Source organism: Piliocolobus tephrosceles, chromosome 5 (genome assembly GCF_002776525.5).
Source record: "Piliocolobus tephrosceles isolate RC106 chromosome 5, ASM277652v3, whole genome shotgun sequence".
NCBI classification, from domain to species: Eukaryota; Metazoa; Chordata; class Mammalia; order Primates; family Cercopithecidae; genus Piliocolobus; species Piliocolobus tephrosceles.
Window position 1 is genome coordinate 120,861,547 of NC_045438.1, and position 18,872 is coordinate 120,880,418.

The following is an 18,872-nucleotide window of genomic DNA, read 5'->3' on the forward strand; positions in this document are numbered from 1 at the left end:
ATTTTTTCTCATATCTACTAAATATGAAGTTCTGGTGTGGAAAATAAAGATAACCAACATTTTCATTTAATCTTAGTTTGTGTATATACTTGACCCTAGTAATAAAACAAAGATATATAAATTAGAAAATAAATATGAGGAAAAATCTGATTAAAAAAGAAACAGTATCATTCCTTTGGAAATGTCACCATCTACTAAACACAGGAATATTTTCTTTTCAGTGATAAGAGACAACTAACCATCTAAAACTTTCCAATAACTTTGCAGTGTCTGCCTCATGGAAAAATCAATGAAATCTGAATTGCAATTGTCTTGGACAAGAGCTATGCTGTCAAATTACCTTGCAGTCACAGAAAGTGTCTGAATGCCAACCTAGTATATAGAAGGAGCAAATATTGTACTTTCTCCCCTGTAATTTCAAACCATCATCAAGTAATTTTTTTTCTCTGCACTATTGTCTGTGACATTAATGTCTCCATCCTCTCATCACTTTACTAATTTTTTAATCTTCTCTCTGAGAGTTTAGTTTTCTACTCTAGAGCTATTGAAAGCTCTGCATTGAGTGGGAGTAATTTTTACAGCTACAGAATAGTAACCTGAAACTAAAAAAGAACTTCCGAACCCAAGATTTTTTTTTCTCTTCAGCATTAGTGCTGCTGGAGAGATAATGTGATGAGATGCTTTGTGACCGTGAGATAGCATCATGACCTGTAATTCCAATGATTCACCTTGGAACAATATACCTACTAGAAATTGCCTCAGCTGACATTTTCTTGTGCTGCATCAAGAACCTGAAATACTGGAGGGACGTCCTAACTGAGCTCTTTCCTTTAGAGTCACATTTACTTCCTACATCATTTTCCACAGTCCGATGACAGTGAGAACTTTTGAAAGTAAATCATGTCATTCGCTTGCTTAAGACCCATCAATGGATTTGTATTGAAGGATAATTAAGTCCAACTCCTTAATAAGGCTTTCATGGCCTTTACTGAAGAGGCCCTGCTGCCTTCTGTAGCCTCAAATCCTATTACTCCCTTCAGGTCCCTGAGCATCTTACGCTGGCTTTTGCCTGCGGGCCGTGATACCTGCAAATTCTTTTTGCTTGCACTCCTTAAGTCCCCCTTGTCTGTCGACCAGCTTACTGCACATGCTTGGTGTACAGTGGAAATGAAAAAGAAGCATATTTGGGGGAAATGCTATATAGAATAAGCAGATTGAAGAAGGGATGTTGTTGTTTCTTTTCTGTATCAGCCTCAAATTTCTACATACGTCTCTCTTCATTTGAGTTCCTACTATTTTCAGGCACTTTGATCTGTCTCTTACTTGTCCTGATCTTAACAAAGTAGCCTCTAAAAAGCTACTCAGGAGGCTGAGGCAGGAGAATGGTGTGAACCCGGGAGGCGGAGCTTGCAGTGAGCCGAGATCCGGCCACTGCCCTCCAGCCTGGGTGACAGAGCGAGACTCCGTCTCAAAAAAAAAAAAAAAAAAAAAAAAAGTAACGTATAATTAGTTATAAAATTAGTTATATACATCTTAAAGTGAATTTACTCAGCTAATAAATATTATGGAATGTTTATTATACATCAGGCTTTTTCTAGGCACAAGGAAATTATCAGTGAACAAAACAGGAAAGGTGTCAGCTTTCAACAAGCACACATTCTAGCAGAGGACACAGAAAGGAGCAATTAAATGACAAAATAAGATCATTTCAAATAGAAATCATTTGTAGGAAGAAGATAAAAAGGTCTATGCAATAGAATGATTGCACGGAAAGGCTGGTTTAGATCTTGTGGGTCAAATAGTTTCTTTGAAGCTAATTCCTCTGTGACCAGGAAGTAGTCCTGGCAGAAGAAAGCATTTCAGGCAGAGGGGACAGCTGATGCAATGGTCATAAGGTGGAAATTAACTTGATTTCTTCAAGGATTAGGAGGAAAGGTAGAAAATATATAATTGGAGCAGAGTTCATGAGAATGGTGATAGGAGATATAGGTCTGAGGACTCCTCTAGAAATGGGCTAAGCAGGGCCTTTCAAGCAAGGCAAGAGGCATTTGTTGTATTCCTAGTGCAAGCGGAAGCCAGGGGAGGGTTTTAGGTGTAAGGATGATGCTGTCTCATTTAGAATTGTACAAGTAGACTCTGGCTTCTGTGTGGAGAGTAGATTGAAGAACAGCAGTGGACACAGGGATATGAGCTAGGAACCAAAGTTGTGTACTCTTAATGATGTCAGTTCAGTGAAGCACTCACATAGGAGAGCATTGAAAACAGCATGTTAGCATCTTGTCATATTCTTACTTGTCTTTATTGGGACATAAAGGTGATTTCTACACTTAAAGGAATTTCAGAATTTTTGTAGGAGGTTTTTGGGGAAAAGAAGAAGTTGAATCAGTATACGAGTAGGTGTCATTGCTAGGCAGTTGCTTTAGTGGAGAGGATGACATTGGAAAAGGGGGTCTACAAGTGAAATAAGAAGTTTTAATCATAAAGAATATTTCATGGGGACCAGGAGCTAAACTAGCTTCCCTGAAATCACTCCCCTAGGATTCTAGAAAGGACTGAACTTGGACTCAGAAGATCTGAGTTTCAACCTTGGAATGATCACTTTAGTAGGTTTACCTTCTCTGAGCTTCTAGGTTTGTTCATCTATTAAACAAAAGAGCTTCATCATGTAATAAGTAAGATCTTTATCAATTATACAAATAATCCATTAAGGATTATACAAATAATACATTAAGGACTCTATTAGTTATAATGATATCCTTTCTGATATGCAGGCATCTTCAGTGAAACTTTATACGTTGTATTTTCATAGAAAAATAGAGCTGAAAATTACTTAATTATTATGTAAGCATTTGTTTATATACTCATAGTTGCTCTTTTTTTTTTTTTTTTTTTTTTTGAGACAGAGTCTTGCTCTGTCCTGCCTCAGACTCCCGAGTAGCTGGGACTACAGGCGCCCGCCACCTCGCCCGGCTAGTTTTTTTGTATTTTTAGTAGAGACGGGGTTTCACCGGGTTAGCCAGGATGGTCTCGATCTCCTGACCTCGTGATCCGCCCGTCTCGGCCTCCCAAAGTGCTGGGATTACAGGCTTGAGCCACCGCGCCCGGCTCATAGTTGCTGATTTTATAGATAAGAAAACCAAATAAACTAGCCATGAGCTAATGAATTAGCCATAAACTAAGGAACTTTTCCCATTAATGTGAGCTGCACACTGCAACTCAGTTCACATGATTCCTGTTTAAATGTTCTTTCCTTATTACTTGTAGTCATCTTATAACTTCAAGGAAGTTCTGTCCACAGGATAATTACAATATTTCTTACATTCATTCTTTGTCTTTCCTACATAGAAGCATCTATGAGTTGGTTAGTTTGGGAAGTGAATAAACTCTTTTATAATCCTTTACAAAATAGTATAGTTTTCCCATACAAATAATGTACAAAAGTGTATTTCTCAGGACTAAATTAGTTGGATTTTTAGGCCAACTGCAGGTACAAAATGTGGACCTTTTAATGGAGCTTTCAATTCCAGAACATCCAAAAATCTTATTTATTTTGTTCTGATGCATGAAAAAAATATGAGTAAGAAATTCATTCTATCTGTTACATTAAGTTTAAAATAATGGAAAAAGAGGGATAGAAGTGTACCTTTTATAAACTGCTTTTTGTAAAAATGGGAATTAGACAGCTTCAAAAGAGGGGTTAGCAGCTAGCCAAACTCAATGAAGATCTGTTGTTTAAAAACCAATGATACTAGCTTTCTTTAAAATTGTGTCTTTTGCCCAGATACATTATCAGCACCCCCTTTTATTCACTGTAATCTCCAAATGAGCCCCCAGATATGAATAAATCATTTTGTTGCTGCTAAAGAGCTCTAAGAAATCTTTTTGATGACAGAAATAAGTAAAGACAAATAGCTGCACATTCTTAAGTAAATAGATAATGCTTTTAAAAAACTGTCTCTTTCAAATAATCAGAAGTACAAGTCCACATCAAAGTGGGATTTCAAAGGTGTAGAAACAAGGGTGGAACTAAAAATTATACCAAGCTTAAAACAAAAATAAATGAGCCTAACTGGGGAGCAATTAGAGTCAATTTAAAGAGTAGAAATTTTCCACATTTTTTCAGTTCTGAGATAAGATCCCCACCTTCTTTCTCAAAGCATGCCTACCTTTCTACTTGCAGCTCATGGTAATATCCCATGACATTTAATCAAGAGAGAGCCTTGGGAACCACAGCCAAAATTTCCATTTGATTCCAAAAGGAAAAAGATGGGAAAATTATAAAGATTACATGGAAATGGGAGACATTCTGAGAAAAAAATCAAATTCTTATTGGATTGTTCCTTTATAGTTGGTCACATTGAAATAGAATGATTGTATTCATTTATTATGTAGGGAAAAAGTGGAGTGACTATGAAATTCCTTTCTTGTTCTGAAATTGAGGGAGTAATTAAGAGCCTACCAACAACAACAACAAAAAAAGCTCAGGACCAGACTGATACACAGCTGAATTCTACCAGAGTTACAAAGAGGAGCTGGTATCATTCCTTCTGAAACTATTCCAAACAATAGAAAAAGAGGGACTCCTCCCTAACTCATTTTATGAGGCCATCATCATCCTAATACCAAAACCTGACAGAGACACAGAATAAAAGGGGAAATTTCAGGCCAATATCCCTAATGAACATCAATGTTAAAATCCTCAATAAAATACTGCCAAACCAAATCCAGTAGCACATCAAAAAGCTTATCTACCATGATCAAGTCAGCTTCATCCCTGGGATGCAAGGCTAATCCAACATATGCAAATCAATAAATGTAATCCATCACATAAACAGAACCAATGACAAAAACCACATGATTATCTCAATAGATGCAGAAAAGGTCTTCAATAAAGTTAAACACCCCTTCATGCTAAAAACTCTCAAAAACTAGGTACTGATGGAATGTATCTCAAAAGAATAAGAGCTATTTATGACAAGTCCACAGCCAACATCATCCTGAATGGGCAAAAACTGGAAGCATTCCCTTTGAAAACTGGCACAAGATAAGGATGCCCTCTTTTACCACTCCTATTCAACATAGTATTAGAAGTTCTGGCCAGGGCAATCAGGCAAGAGAAAGAAATAAAGCGTATTCAAATAGGAAGAGAGGAAATCAAATTGTCTCTGTTTGCAGATGACATGATTGTATATTTAGAAAATCCCACTGTCTCAGTCCCAAATCTCCTTAAACTGATAAGCAACTTCAGCAAAGTCTCAGGATACAAAATCAATGTGCAAAAATCACAAGCGTTCCTATACACCAATAATAGAGAGCCAAATCAGGAGTAAACTCCCATTCACAATGGCTACAAAAAAGAATAAAATACCTAGGAATCCAACTGACAAGGGATGTAAAGGACCCCATCAAAAATTGGGCAAAATGTTCCCTTCAAGGAGAACCACAAATCACTGCTCAAGGAAATAAGAGAGGACACAAACAAATGGAAAAACATTCCATGCTCATGGATAGGAAGAATCAATATTGTGAAAATGGCCACACTGCCCATAGTAATTTATAGATTCCATGCTATTCCCATCAAGCTACTATTGACTTTCTTCACAGAATTGGAAAGAAACTGCTTTCAATTTCATATGGAACCAAAAAAGAGCCCGTATAGCCAAGACAAACCTAAGCAAAAAGAACAAAGCTGGAGACATCACGCTACCTGACTTCAAACTATACTAAAGGCTACAGTAACCAAAACACCATGGTACTGGTACCAAAACAGATATATATAGACCAACAGAACAGAACAGAGGCCTCAGAAATAATGACACACATCTACAACCATCTGATCTCTGACAACCCTGACAAAAACAAGCAATGGAGAAAGAATTCCCTATTTAATAAATGGTGTTGGGAAAACTGGCTAGCCATATGCAGAAAACTGAAACTGGACCCCTTCCTTACACCTTATACAAAAATTAACTCAAGATGGATTAGACTTAAATGTAAGGCATAAAATCATAAAAAACCCTAGAAGAAAACCTAGGCAATACCATTCAGGACATAGGCATGGGCAAAGACCTCATGACTCAAACACCAAAAGCAATGGCAACAAAAGCCAAAATTGACAAATGGGATCTAATTAAACTAAAGGGCATCTGCACAGCAAAAGAAACTATCATCAGAGTGAACAGGAAACCTACAGAGTGGGAGAAAATTTTTGCAATCTATCCATCTGACAAAGGACTAATATCTAGAATCTATAAGGAACTTAATCAAATTTACAAGAAAAAAAAATCAAAAAGTGGGCAAAGGAATGAGCAGACACTTCTCAAAAAGAGACATTTAATGAGGCCAACAAACATATGAAAAAAAACTTCATCATCACTGGTCATTAGAGAAATGCAAATCAAAACCACAATGAGATACCATCTCACTCCAGTTAGAATGGCGATCATTAAAAAGTCAGGAAACAACAGGTGCTGGAGAGGATGTGGAGAAATAAGAATGCTTTTACACTGTTGGTGGGAGTGTAAATTAGTTCAACCATTGTGGAAGACAGTGTGGCGATTCTGCAAGGATCTAGAATCAGAAATACCACTTGACCCAGCAATCCCATTATTGGGTATATACCCAAAGGATTATAAATCAATCTGCTGTAAAGACACATGCACACGTATGTTTATTGCAGGACTGTTCACAATAGCAAAGACTTGGAACCAACCCAAGTGCCTATCCATAATGGACTGGATAAAGAAAATGTGGCATATATACACCCTGGAATACGATGCAGCCATAAAAATGGATAAGTTCATGTCCTTTGGATGAAGCTGGAAACCATTGTTCTCAGCCAACTAACACAGGAACGGAAAACCAAACACTCACCCATAAGTGGGAGTTGAACAACAAGAACACATGGACACAGGGAGGGGAACATCACAAACCAGGGCCTGTCAGTGGATGGTGGGCTAGGAGATGGATAGCATTAGGAGACATACCTAATGTAGATGATGGGTTTATGGGTGCAGCAAACTACATGGCACGTGTATACCTATATAACATTTTTACTCTCTGTAAATATTGTAAACTTTTTGTGTTTGCAACACACTCTCAAGTATTACGGTTGCTTTGTCGCATGTTAAAAATGCAAATATAAACAAGTGTCTTAGATATAAGTGTCTGAGCTAAACAAGTCCACAAGAATTAAGACATGTGTCTGCTAGAGTACATACCTCTGAGTTCTGTGAAAAACCAGAGTCATCACACTATTGAGTTTGTTGTCTTCTGCCCTACCCACTCTAGGAAGAACTGTTTCTTCTCCTGATTTTACCCCTTTATATCCTTGTTAGATAAATGCCTTGGCAAGTTCAGTTGACACACAGTCTACTTGTAACATAAACATACCTTAGTGCCTGCCTCTCACCTGGTTCTTGAGCATACTTTCAATGCTATACTTCATCATACAACCTGCTACCAGCTTCAGTATTCTGAGAACCATTGCCACGGAAATAAATTATAGTTGTGGCAATAATAAACTTTCCAAATTAATGACAATTTGTTGACAGCTCTTCGAGATTTCATTCTTCATGTTGGGGCACACTGGATGATAATTACTGTTCTCAACCTGTTTTAGTAACTCTTTGGCCACATGTATGTGCCTTAAAGAGGAGTGATTGCTTCTGTTAGCAATTTCCTACTCTCATGATCTTGCCTACTCTACCTCATCTCAAACTCTGGAAAAGAATTGATTTTTGGCAACTCAATCTGAAATTCTTCTCAGTCTCATTTAGGGAATTTGTCTACTGTCGTCAATAAGAAAAGGTCAACCTATGTCTGAGGCAGGTGTTTTGAGGGAGCATTGTAATGTGTGAATAGGTGTTCACATCATATTTAGGAAATATTTCAATGCCATTAAATTAGTTGTAAGAAACAATATTTTTGTACTGCTCTTCAGTATGCAATTATATTCTCAGAATATAGAGAACATATAAGAATATTCATGTTTGTGTGTATTTGTATGAGTGTTGGCGTAGGTATATGAATGAACCCTGGAAAGATTAGTGTATGTTTATAGAACAGATAATTATCTTAACTTTTGAAATATTATTAGTTCATGACAAGCTTTACTTTTGGCTGGAACTGAATCATAAAGCTTGATCCTGTATTAAGGAGTTGTAATGGATTGTTACCAAAGGAAATGTTGGGAATTGGGATATGAGTGAGATCAAAATATTTATCTACATTTTTCTATGCATGTGGCAATTCTTCTGTAGCTTTGTAATACTTTTGCGTATTTTCTGTCCTTGATCATCATGCATGGTATCCTATGTAGCTACAAATGTTGAATATAAAATTCTAACTTGCCTCTCCACCCACATCAGTTTCACAATTACTAGCACCTATCACTGCCTTCCTTGTACTCCTTTCACTTAGAGTAAGAATCTATTCCCTGGAATATAAATCCATTTGGTAATTGAAGTCTCTTCTTTTTCTGTTTTCAAGGATGGGAGGAACAGTTTTATTGGACACCAACTGGGCGGGGTAGTGGAAGTGCCAAACAGCAAAGACCAGCGGGTCAAGTCAGCCAGAGCCATTCAAATCACCTACTACCTCCAGACCTATGGCTCTGCCACCCAAGACCTCATAGGGGAGAAGTGGGAGAATGAGTTCTGTAAGCTTATGAGGAAGCTCCAGGAGGAGCATCAAGACCTCCAACTCTACTCTTTAGCATCCTTTAGCCTCTGGAGAGACTTTCATAAGACCAGCATCCTGGCCAGAAGTAAGGTCCTGGTAAGCCTCGTGCTGATCCTGACCACAGCCACCCTCTCCAGCTCCATGAAGGACTGCTTGCGCAGTAAGCCCTTCCTAGGCCTCCTGGGGGTGCTCACAGTATGCATCTCCATCATCACGGCAGCAGGGATCTTCTTCATCACCGATGGAAAGTACAACTCCACCCTGCTGGGAATCCCGTTCTTCGCCATGGGTAACTATCCATCCTTGTGGTAATCGGATTCTTACCGGTTTGGGGCAAGGTAGTATCTTTCTTGAATTCTCAGGTGGAAATCTGTTTTAATTTTGCATTGGTGTGTCTATGTCGTTATGTAAAATTTTACTTGGGGTTGTGTCTGTTTCACCTTAGTGGGCCTTTTGTGAAATTATGGGATGACCAAACCATCTTCTCGTTTAATTTAATGCTGTCAAATGTTTTTAAGTTATACAACATTGGAATTCTCTACTCAGATCCCTCAAAAATAACAGATCAGGGATTACGAGAGACAGAGTTAAGGAGATCCAAAACCTACTTTGAGCAAAATTTTTTGGTCCATATTCATAGCCATTCTCAAGTTAATGGGAGTGAAAAGTGAATATCATGAGGTGAAAATTTTGAGAACCAATGATGTGTCCTAATCTCAAAGAACTTAAGTAAGCTTTGTCTATTAATTTATTTCAAAGTTTCTGCACAGAGTATACTCCATTCCCCTACCTCTATATAAACTAAAACCTTCCTGCTGCTACTTAGATATATCCTCTAATTTTTTTCATCTTTGGTGAAAAGAATTAATGAATAGCCTTAGTCAAGGTTATCTCATCTTGTAAGTTTTTCACCAGCTGTACATAAATGGTCTAGAAAATAGTGTAGGTGGTGTGTGTATATGTGTGTGTGTGTGTGTGTGTGTGTGTGTGTGTGTGTGCCTATTCCTTCAAAGAGAAGATCAAATCTGGGAATACAGGCAAGTACGTGCTTAGCAACAAGATTGATGTGTCTTTTCAGAAAAGAGATGATGATGGTGATAGCTATTGGTACAGCAAGAGGGTTCTACACATCAGGTGTGATGTAATTCCCTATGTGTTGCGATTTAGAGAATAAGCTATAAAGAGTTTATTGGTGGTGAACTGACATGAGCAAGACAGTCTTCATATTAGACACCTTAGGGCTTGCTAGGGCTTTTGCTAAAACTGCTGGTGAACTAATTAGGTGATGGAAAGATTTATCAGGAAAATAGAAAATTACGTATTCCATACCAATAAAGAGAAGAGCTACCTCTCCTGATGCTGGATTGTAACATAGGTTCTATGAAGCCAGAGAAGTGTTTTCATTCCTTCAACAAAATAATTGTTTCTCACTCTCCAGGTTAAAATCAGTTCTGAATTATAGCTTTATTAGCAAATTTTAAAAGATGCAGGCATGTGGTCAGAAAGTCTTCTAGATGATGTAGGCCCTTTCTTTTTTGACCTTAGCAAACAGTTTTGAGAATGAAAATATGAGGTGTGTTTATATATATGATAGATGCTGGCGTCTAACTTATTTATCTATAAACTCAATATCGTTGTGGCCGTGTTAAGATGTTAAGCTGTTAGTTCATCCTTTTTTTTTTTTTTTTTTTTTTCTTTGAGATGGAGTCTTGCTCTGTCTCCCAGGCTGGAGTGCAGTGGCATGATCTCAACTCACTGCAACCTCTGCCTCCCCGGTTCAAGCAATTCTCTTGCCTCAGCCTCCTGAGTAGCTGGGATTACAGGCCACCACTCCTGGCTAATTTTTTGTAATTTTAGTAGAAACGAGGTTTCACCATGTTGACCAGGCTGATCTCAAACTCCTGATCTCAGGTAATCCACCCACCTCAGCCTCCCAAAGTGCTGGGATTACAGGCGTGAGCCACCACGCCCAGCCAGTTCATCTTCTTAAACCTCAGTTACTTCTCACATAAAATGGGGAGTATAATGATATCATTTTCAAGAACTAGGTTTGAAAAATGTAACAGTATTTAATTAAAGTTCATAGCCTGTAGTAAATGCTAAGTAAATATCGGCAAGTTTTACTCTTTAACCTGATATTTTAAGTGCAGTGGATTCACTGATGACTAGAAAATAGTCCTTGGCTTCAGGAAATTGAGGCTTCCAGGATTTTGTGTATCATCCCTAAATACATATTAATGTTGTTAATAAATGGTATCTTTCTTTTTCCCAAAGAACTTATTCTATAAAAAATTCTTGTCATCAATGACAAAGATGAGTCTAGATTTGAACCATTTACACTTGCTACATTTTTTTGAATTAAGTCTCATCGCTTGAAATAGTAAGATTTATAAGAACGAACCATACAGCATGATTTACAAATGAAACATATTTCATTGGAGGTTAACAAATTGGACACCTTACTGCTTTCAAGGGTTCCTTTCTAAAACTAATTAGGTCATGAAATGATTTACCAGAAAAATATACAATTACATATTCCGTGCAAATAAAGAGAAAAACTACCTCTACTGATGCTGGATTGTAACCTAGACTCTACAAAGCCTGAGAGGTATTTCCCTTCCGTAAACAAATAACTGGAATGCTAAAAGCCACAGTGAGGGTAAAGTCTAGACCCTTCAACACACACTTTGCACCTCTCCCAGTGACCTTTATATTCATACATAAACCCTGGACAGTATAGGTGCAGACTTTAGGAAGACTGCTTAATAGTCCCTCTGAAGTATTTCTGCAATTCAAGTCCTTAAAATCTTCTGAAGGGAACATTTCTGCTATTTCTGAAAACATACCAACAAAAGACCTAAGAACACATACTTCAAGATTTTTGCTCCATGAAGGGGGCATTTGTTTTGTTGTGTTTTGTTTTATTTTAAAAATGATTGTAGTAGAAAAGAGGCCAAGATTGAGAACTGGTGAAATAAAAGGATCACTCTGCTGGGTTTTCATCCAAGCTTTTCTACTAACTCTTTGAGTTATACTGGGCAGTTCTGTGAAGTCCCTTTGCCCTAAGTCCTTCGTATATAAAATAAAGGATTTGGAATCTTCAGCCTTACAATGTGAAGATTTCAAAATACAATTTGTTTCATCTTTGAAGTTAGTATTTAATCCTTTATAAAAAACCTTTAAAGTATATGTTATCCCCAAATCTCTAATCTATAGTCTCCTTTGTTTCCTTCTAATGTTAGAGATAGAGAGAAAGACATAGAGAGACAGCAGCTTTAGAATAGAAAAATCACAGCTTTGCATACAGAGCCTCAGATGCACAAAGCTGCGAGACATAAAAGCATGTTGCTATGAAGGTGGTGAGGTAGAATGTGATGTTGAGCATAAATATGTATATTTGCCACATATATATCTGCTGGTGGTACACACAATGATGGTTGAAACCAGTTTTTGATGAATTACAGTTTACATTGTGTCAAAACTGCATAGTCCCTAAGTTAGTTGGGTATAAGAGAAAGAAGCCCAACTCTTCTGGTAAACCTCTATTTCTATTCCTATATCCCTATAATGACTTCATTGAGTTAGTGAATATTTATTTACTCCATTATGTGTCAATACTCAAACTATTCATGCTTGTCAGTATCATCCCTGAAGCTGGGCGTGTCGCCGATACTGTTTGTTCCTCACACTGAACTGGCTCAGCTATCTTCTCTTTGACTGCCTATCTCCCATCTGCACTGCATCTGCTTGTTCTTTTTGGCTGATCATTCATTCACTTAATATTCTCAATGTCATTTCAGAGGCATATATACTGTACCTAAATATCCCACATTTTTTAAGCCAGTGACAATTTTTATACTTTGTCCTAGTGTTCTCATAATAAAATTACATGTGTCAAATTGTATGTCTCAGATTTGGGTTTAGAAAAAAAGATTATTAGAGGTGCATGCAGTCTCTCTGGCGAAGCATTCAGAAAACAATTCCAGAATTTTAATACTTTTTTTTTTTCTTTTGAGATGGAGTCTCTCTCTGTCACCCAGACTGGACTGCAGTGGCATGATCTTGGCTCACTGCAACCTCCACCTCCCAGGTTCAAGTGATTCTCCTGCCTCAGCCTCCCAAGTAGCTGGGACTATAGGCGTGTGCCACCACACCCAGCTAATTTTTTGTATTTTTAGTAGAGATGGTGTTTCACCATGTTAGCCAGGTTGGTCTCAAACTCCTGACCTCAGGTGATCCATCTGCCTCAGCCTCCCAAACTGAGCTGGGATTATAGGCATGAGCCACCACGCCCGGCCATAATTTTTTTTTTTTTTTTTTTTTTTTTTTTTTTTTTTTTTACACAGTCTCACTCTATCGCACCGGCTGGAGTGCAGTGGGGTGATCTCCGCTCACTGCAAGCTCCACCTCCCAGGTTCACGCCATTCTCCTGCCTCAGCCTCCCAAGTAGCTGGGACCACAGGCACCCGCCACCACACCCAGCTAATTTTTTGTATTTTTAGTAGAGACGGGGTTTCACCGTATTAGCCAGGATGGTCTCGGTCTCCTGACCTCATGATCCGCCCACCTCGGTCTCCCAAAGTTCTGGGATTACAGGCGAGAGCCACCATGCACCCAGCCCATAATTTTTTTAAAAAAATACTTGAAAGGACCTCATTTAGTGCTAGCCTAACATCCTTTCTCTCTCTAACCACATACCAATGAGAATGGCACTCATTTAATTTATAACTCATTGTCCGCCTTTTTTTTTCCACCTCATTTGCTTTATGTGGATGTGTTTCCTCTTTCTGGAATGACAAATATGGGCTAATACACACACAGATGCCAAGCTGGCTCATTCTGTACTTTGCTGATATTCTATGGATAGTTGCCAGGGACAGTAGTATCCTCGGATCACTATTATTATTATTATTTCTTTTTTTTGTCTATTCTGAGTCTGTGTTATGTGTAGAAGTCTCACTTCAGTCAGCTCGACATCACAGGACACAGTGATGACTTGTTTTTTGCAAGTTAGAACAAGCCTTTCAGATACAGATTTTCACTCATTTTTTCCAAGCTGAGACTTATATTCAATTATTTATTAATTTTCAAATATTTATTGAGCATCTACTATGTTCAAGGAATTTTGGTTTCTGGAGTCAAAGACATTGAACAGAATTGAATAAGTTGTTACCCTCATGAACCTTACATTTTAGGACTGCAGAAGGGATGAATAGAACAGCTAAATAAAGAAGTATAAACTATGTTGCATGGTTCTTAAGTGATATAAAGAAAACAAATCAACCAGAATAAGAGGTAAAGAGCCTAAGTGGTCAGATAAAAGTCTTTCTAAAGAGTAAAACTGAAGCAGAGAGCTAAACGAAGCACCTGAGATGAGTGGCTCTGGCAGACAGAAATATACGTGCCAAGTCTTTAATATAGGACCTTGCTTGGTGAAGCTGAACAAGAGCAAGAAAGTGACTATGTCTGGATCAGAGTCTGATCTGAGTGTGAGTGTCACGAGAAGGGGTCTAAGAGGTAGTATTAGTTCAGGTCATACAGGACACTGAGAATTAATCTTCGGGTGAAATGAAAGCTGTTTGAAGGGTTCTGAGACAAGAGTGTGTGGCCCGACATACTTTATAAAGACATTTTTGTCTACACTACATAAATTAATCTGCAATGGGGCAAGAATAATTCTACAGAGACTATTTGACAGGTTATTGCAAATTCTGCATGAGATATAATGGTGATATGAAATAGCATGGGAGCAGGGATGGTGATAAAAAGGAATTAGACTCAGGGTAAATATTTGAAAATAGAATTGACAGGACTTAGTTAGGGACTAGATATGATGTGTAAGAGGAAAAGAATTGTTAAGAATGACCTCAAGTTTAAAGGACCAAGTAAGTGATTGAATGTGTTTGCCATTTACTGCAGTAGTGAAGACATGAGAGGAATTGACTGTGGGGGAAAAATCGAAACCAAGTGGCAAATGTAGAGTCAGTAATATAAGACAATACATAGATCAGGTTCGGAGGAAATCTGTAAATCAGAGCTGAAGATACAAATTTGAGATTCATCACAGCATAGCTAATATTGAAAACCATAGAATCCAATGAGAACAACTATAAAGATAAATATAAATGAAAAAATAAGACATCCAAGATTTGAGCACCGGAGCATTTTAATGGTTAGAAATTGGGAAGATGAGGGATTCAGAAAATGATGCTAAGAAGGATCAGGCAGAAAACTAGCATGAGAAGCAAGAGAGAATAACTAACCAGCAGCAGAGTAAAGAAAGTGTTTTATGAAGGAACAAGAGATTGATTGTTCCAAAAGCGGCTAAGAAATTGTGTCCATTGAGAACTGAGAAGTAGTCATCTGATTTAGCAAAATAGAAATCATTGGTGACTTTGAAAAGAGCTGCTTAGGGGAATGCTGAAAATGAAAGGGTAATTTCAAGAGATTCAATACAGATTGAAGGAAATGAAGTGAAGATAGTGAATATAGACAATTCTTTTGAGGGATTTTGCATTAAAAAGCAATTAATGTTTGCATGCTGATAGGAACACACAGGTGAGAAAGAAAACTTTATAGGAAAGCAGAGAGAGGAAGAAATTGCAGAAGCAATGCCACTGAGTAGGAAAGAAGGGACTAGATTCAGAGCATAAGTGGAGTCATTGCACAGACAGTTCACCTACTATAGGAAAAGGAAAGGCCTAATACATGGACAGATCCAGATAACTCAGTGTATATGGGGATGAGAGCATGTGGAAATTCTCCTATGTGCCTTCAGCTTTGTCAGCAAATATGAAGTCAGTCATCAATTGAGAACAAACTTGGGGAAGGAGGCATTGATTTGTGGAAAATGAAAGGAATTTGAGTCACCTTGGAAAACTGGAGACTGAATTAGAGAAGAAAATTCAGAAAGATAACTAGAAAACTCTAAAGGCCCACTTGAAGTTTGTGTTCATGAATTTTTTTTAAAAAGAAATAAGTAAACATGGTTTCTGTTTCTTTAACCCCTAGGCACATATAGCTGTGTAGAAGACTTAGGTAGGTATTGAGTTGAATTTAATCAGAAGACGAAAAAATGAGGTTTACAGTACACACAAAGGTGTGACTATGACAGATCGTGAAAATTGTGCAGGCCAGGGTCAGCTAGACTAGACCATGTTGCGATAACAAATAATGCCTTAATTATGTTAACATAACAAAGATGTATTTCTTGCTCGTCTCACAGTTTGGTATGGGTCAGGAAGATCTCTTTGCCATCTCTCTTCCAACAGAGACTCAGGGATCCACGATGCCTCCATCTTGTAACCTTGCGTCCTCAGAGTTTGTGCTCAAGGCCATGTAGGCAAAAGACAAAATAGAGAACTCACACCTATTGGTAACTGCCTTACCTCAGAAGTGATGCAGTTACTTTTTATACATTCTATTGGCTAGCCAACAGCAAGGAGTATAGAAAACGCTGATGAGCAAATGGATTGTTTTATAAACATCACTTGTCTCTTTCATATAAACTAAGCCAAACTATAAAGGAAGTGGCAATATTATTTCCTATCATCACTATGATAAAAAATTGGTAAGTTGAAATATTGTGGTTCTTTCTGGGTCAGATAATTGTTTTAGGTTGGAGTCTGTTCTAGTTATCTATGGCTAGATATCTAGTTAACTATGTTGGAGATTTCTAGTTATCTATGACAAACACCACAAAATTTAGTAGGACACAATAACCACTTTATTATGTTCATGGATTCTATGGGTCAGTAGTTTTGAGAAGACACAGCTCTTCTCACCTCTGGGTTGTGCACTTCTGTTTCCCAAAGCGTGAACCAGCAGAGTGTTTAGGATATAGTGGGCCTACTAAGACTTAATGCTTGGCTAAAGTTCTTTACAATGATTATTTTACGGTATTAGAAATGTCTCTAATATGTTGCCACAGGGCTTATTTTACTCAGGATGATCAAAAACATCAAAATCCTTCCTAAAATAATTCCGTTGCTGTAAGAGAAAGGACCTTATTGTGACACTCAGAATGTTTAGTTGGAGCTATTTCTTAACCTTACTAATTGTAGTCATGCTGTGCTTTGGTTATAGTTGCCTCCTTTGAAAAACACTGGCCAATGATGTGAAAATATTCCCATGCTTGTGCTTAGAGGCTTAGAGTCAGAAGACTTGGAGTCCAGTCCAGCTCCTGCCTCTTACCTGCTGGATGTCTTCTCCCTGGATCTCCTTCATCTTACTTTCTCATTAGACGAGGAAGAACTCACTGTTCTTTAACATCTCTTCCACTTTAGCTCTTCAATCAGTGAATCATTTATTTGACACTCATTCTGTATGTCATCACTTCTAGAGATTTGACTCACTGGGGGATAGAACTGTGTCTCCTTGGCATCTTTGCCATTGTCTGAAGTACCCATAGTCAGCATTTTTAAACATTGACTTATTGGTGGCTTTTATGACTGCTAGAGTTCTTCGAGCAAGAAAAGTCTTAACTTTTGGTTGTTTTTAGCTTAGATATTTTAATGTGCCTACTTTTATATATGTAATTCTTTAGTTTTAGCTTTCTTGCCTATTTATTTCCTTCTCTGTCCTTCTTTTAGAGCTTTGACATGGACCTACTGTGTCAGAGCTTTCTAATGAAGTGAGACATTGTCTCACTAACTGGTTTTGCTAGACCTTTTAAAGGAAGTGGAAAATAAAGCTATCTTGGCATAAGAAGTAAGAGGTGAATTTTATGTCAAACATTTGAGGTAGCATTGACTAGTGTGTACTTTTTATTATATAGCACTGTCCAACACTGCTAGTAATTTTCCTGACTCCTTAAAGTTCTACATCTTCTTTGGAATCCACCTCCGTCTCTTGCACTTTTTACTGCAAATGAGCTTCCTCAAGTGGTTACTGAAGTTTAGGAATGACAAAGAGTACTGTTACATAACAATTTTCCTGAGGGTGAGATGCATATGGACCCATTTTAGTAATCTTGTTTATCTTGAGGGTAGCTGATATGCTAGTTTAGATTTTTTAAATGGAAAGATTTGTAAATATGCCTCCTGTTGTTCAATATGTGCTGCTCTTGCTTTTTATTTCTTGAGTCAGATAGTGAATCAGGATTGAATAGCTAAGCAGGGAGGGACATGGGAATGACATCAATTTATCCAGCACGTGGTACAATAATTAATATGTCAGGTACTTCCGTTTCTCCAGCATCTAAGCCATCCTCAAATACATATCTATCAAAAGCAACCTTAACACTCCTCATTAATTGAAGTCCACTTTACTGTCGTGTCAGAATGTCCCAAGAAAAAATATTCCTGGTGCAGGACAGCTGCAATTGCCAACCAGAATAGGATATTTTTTCTGCAGTACTGCATCAAGCAAGGTAAATGCTGCAGTTAATACTCTGGAAACTTGTAGGGGGCAAATGCATTAAGGGTTATGCCATTGTTTTTCTGAAGAAAAATGTATTGAGAAACTGGAGATATACTTCCTGGATTCAATTATCTTTCAAGCCAGTATTATCATACCTAGTGATCTAACAAAAAAGAAAATTGGCAGAGAAAGATGAGATACATTCTATGTTTATTTGATGGTCCCAGAGGCCAACCTTAGGCTTCCAAGAATTGAGGAACACCTATGGGCTGAATCCCACCTGCCTTCCTGGAACATGGTGGCTTATGTTTACAGCAAGTGTTTGTGTATCATAGTTGTCGGCTTCTTTGTTAATGATGTGCCTTAACCCAGACCAAGACAAAATTCTAATATTCAAGACTTTGCATACAGATGTCACTGTGTACCCTTAGCAAATCAGTCTGAGTACAATCCTAAGTTTGAGTGTAATATAAAGAAGACGCTGTTGTTTGTTTTGCTGCGTCCCCACATTGACTTAGTCTAAATAGAAATAAGACTAGGTCCAGACCAGTGATACCTGCAGTGATTGTTTCCTAGGTGTAACATTCTAAACTCAGTATTCTATTTAATGATATAAAGTAAGATAGTATGTTAGTAAAGAATATTTATTAATAGTATTTGAGGTGACATAATAAAAGGCACAAATAATATAGCCATATTAGTAAATGATAAAAGCCAAATAATGAAGGAAAATGAGATAATTTTACCAGAAAGAATTGAGGACAAGATTAGGTTAAACTACTTTATAGCACAAAAAAAAAAAAAAAAAAAAAAAAAAAAAAAAAAAAAAA

The 18,872-nt window shown here is 37.6% G+C and overlaps 1 protein-coding gene across 2 annotated transcripts in view; it reads left to right on the forward strand.

The window, feature by feature from the left end:
* The window catches only part of PTCHD4 (patched domain containing 4), a 194,680-nt gene that overhangs the window by 51,708 nt on the left and 124,100 nt on the right, over window positions 1-18,872 (forward strand). For both annotated transcript variants that reach the window (XM_023213080.1, XM_023213078.1), the window contains one exon: window positions 8,491-8,971. In XM_023213080.1, coding sequence (XP_023068848.1) covers window positions 8,491-8,971 — 481 coding nt within the window. The remainder of the gene's footprint in view (window positions 1-8,490; window positions 8,972-18,872) is intronic.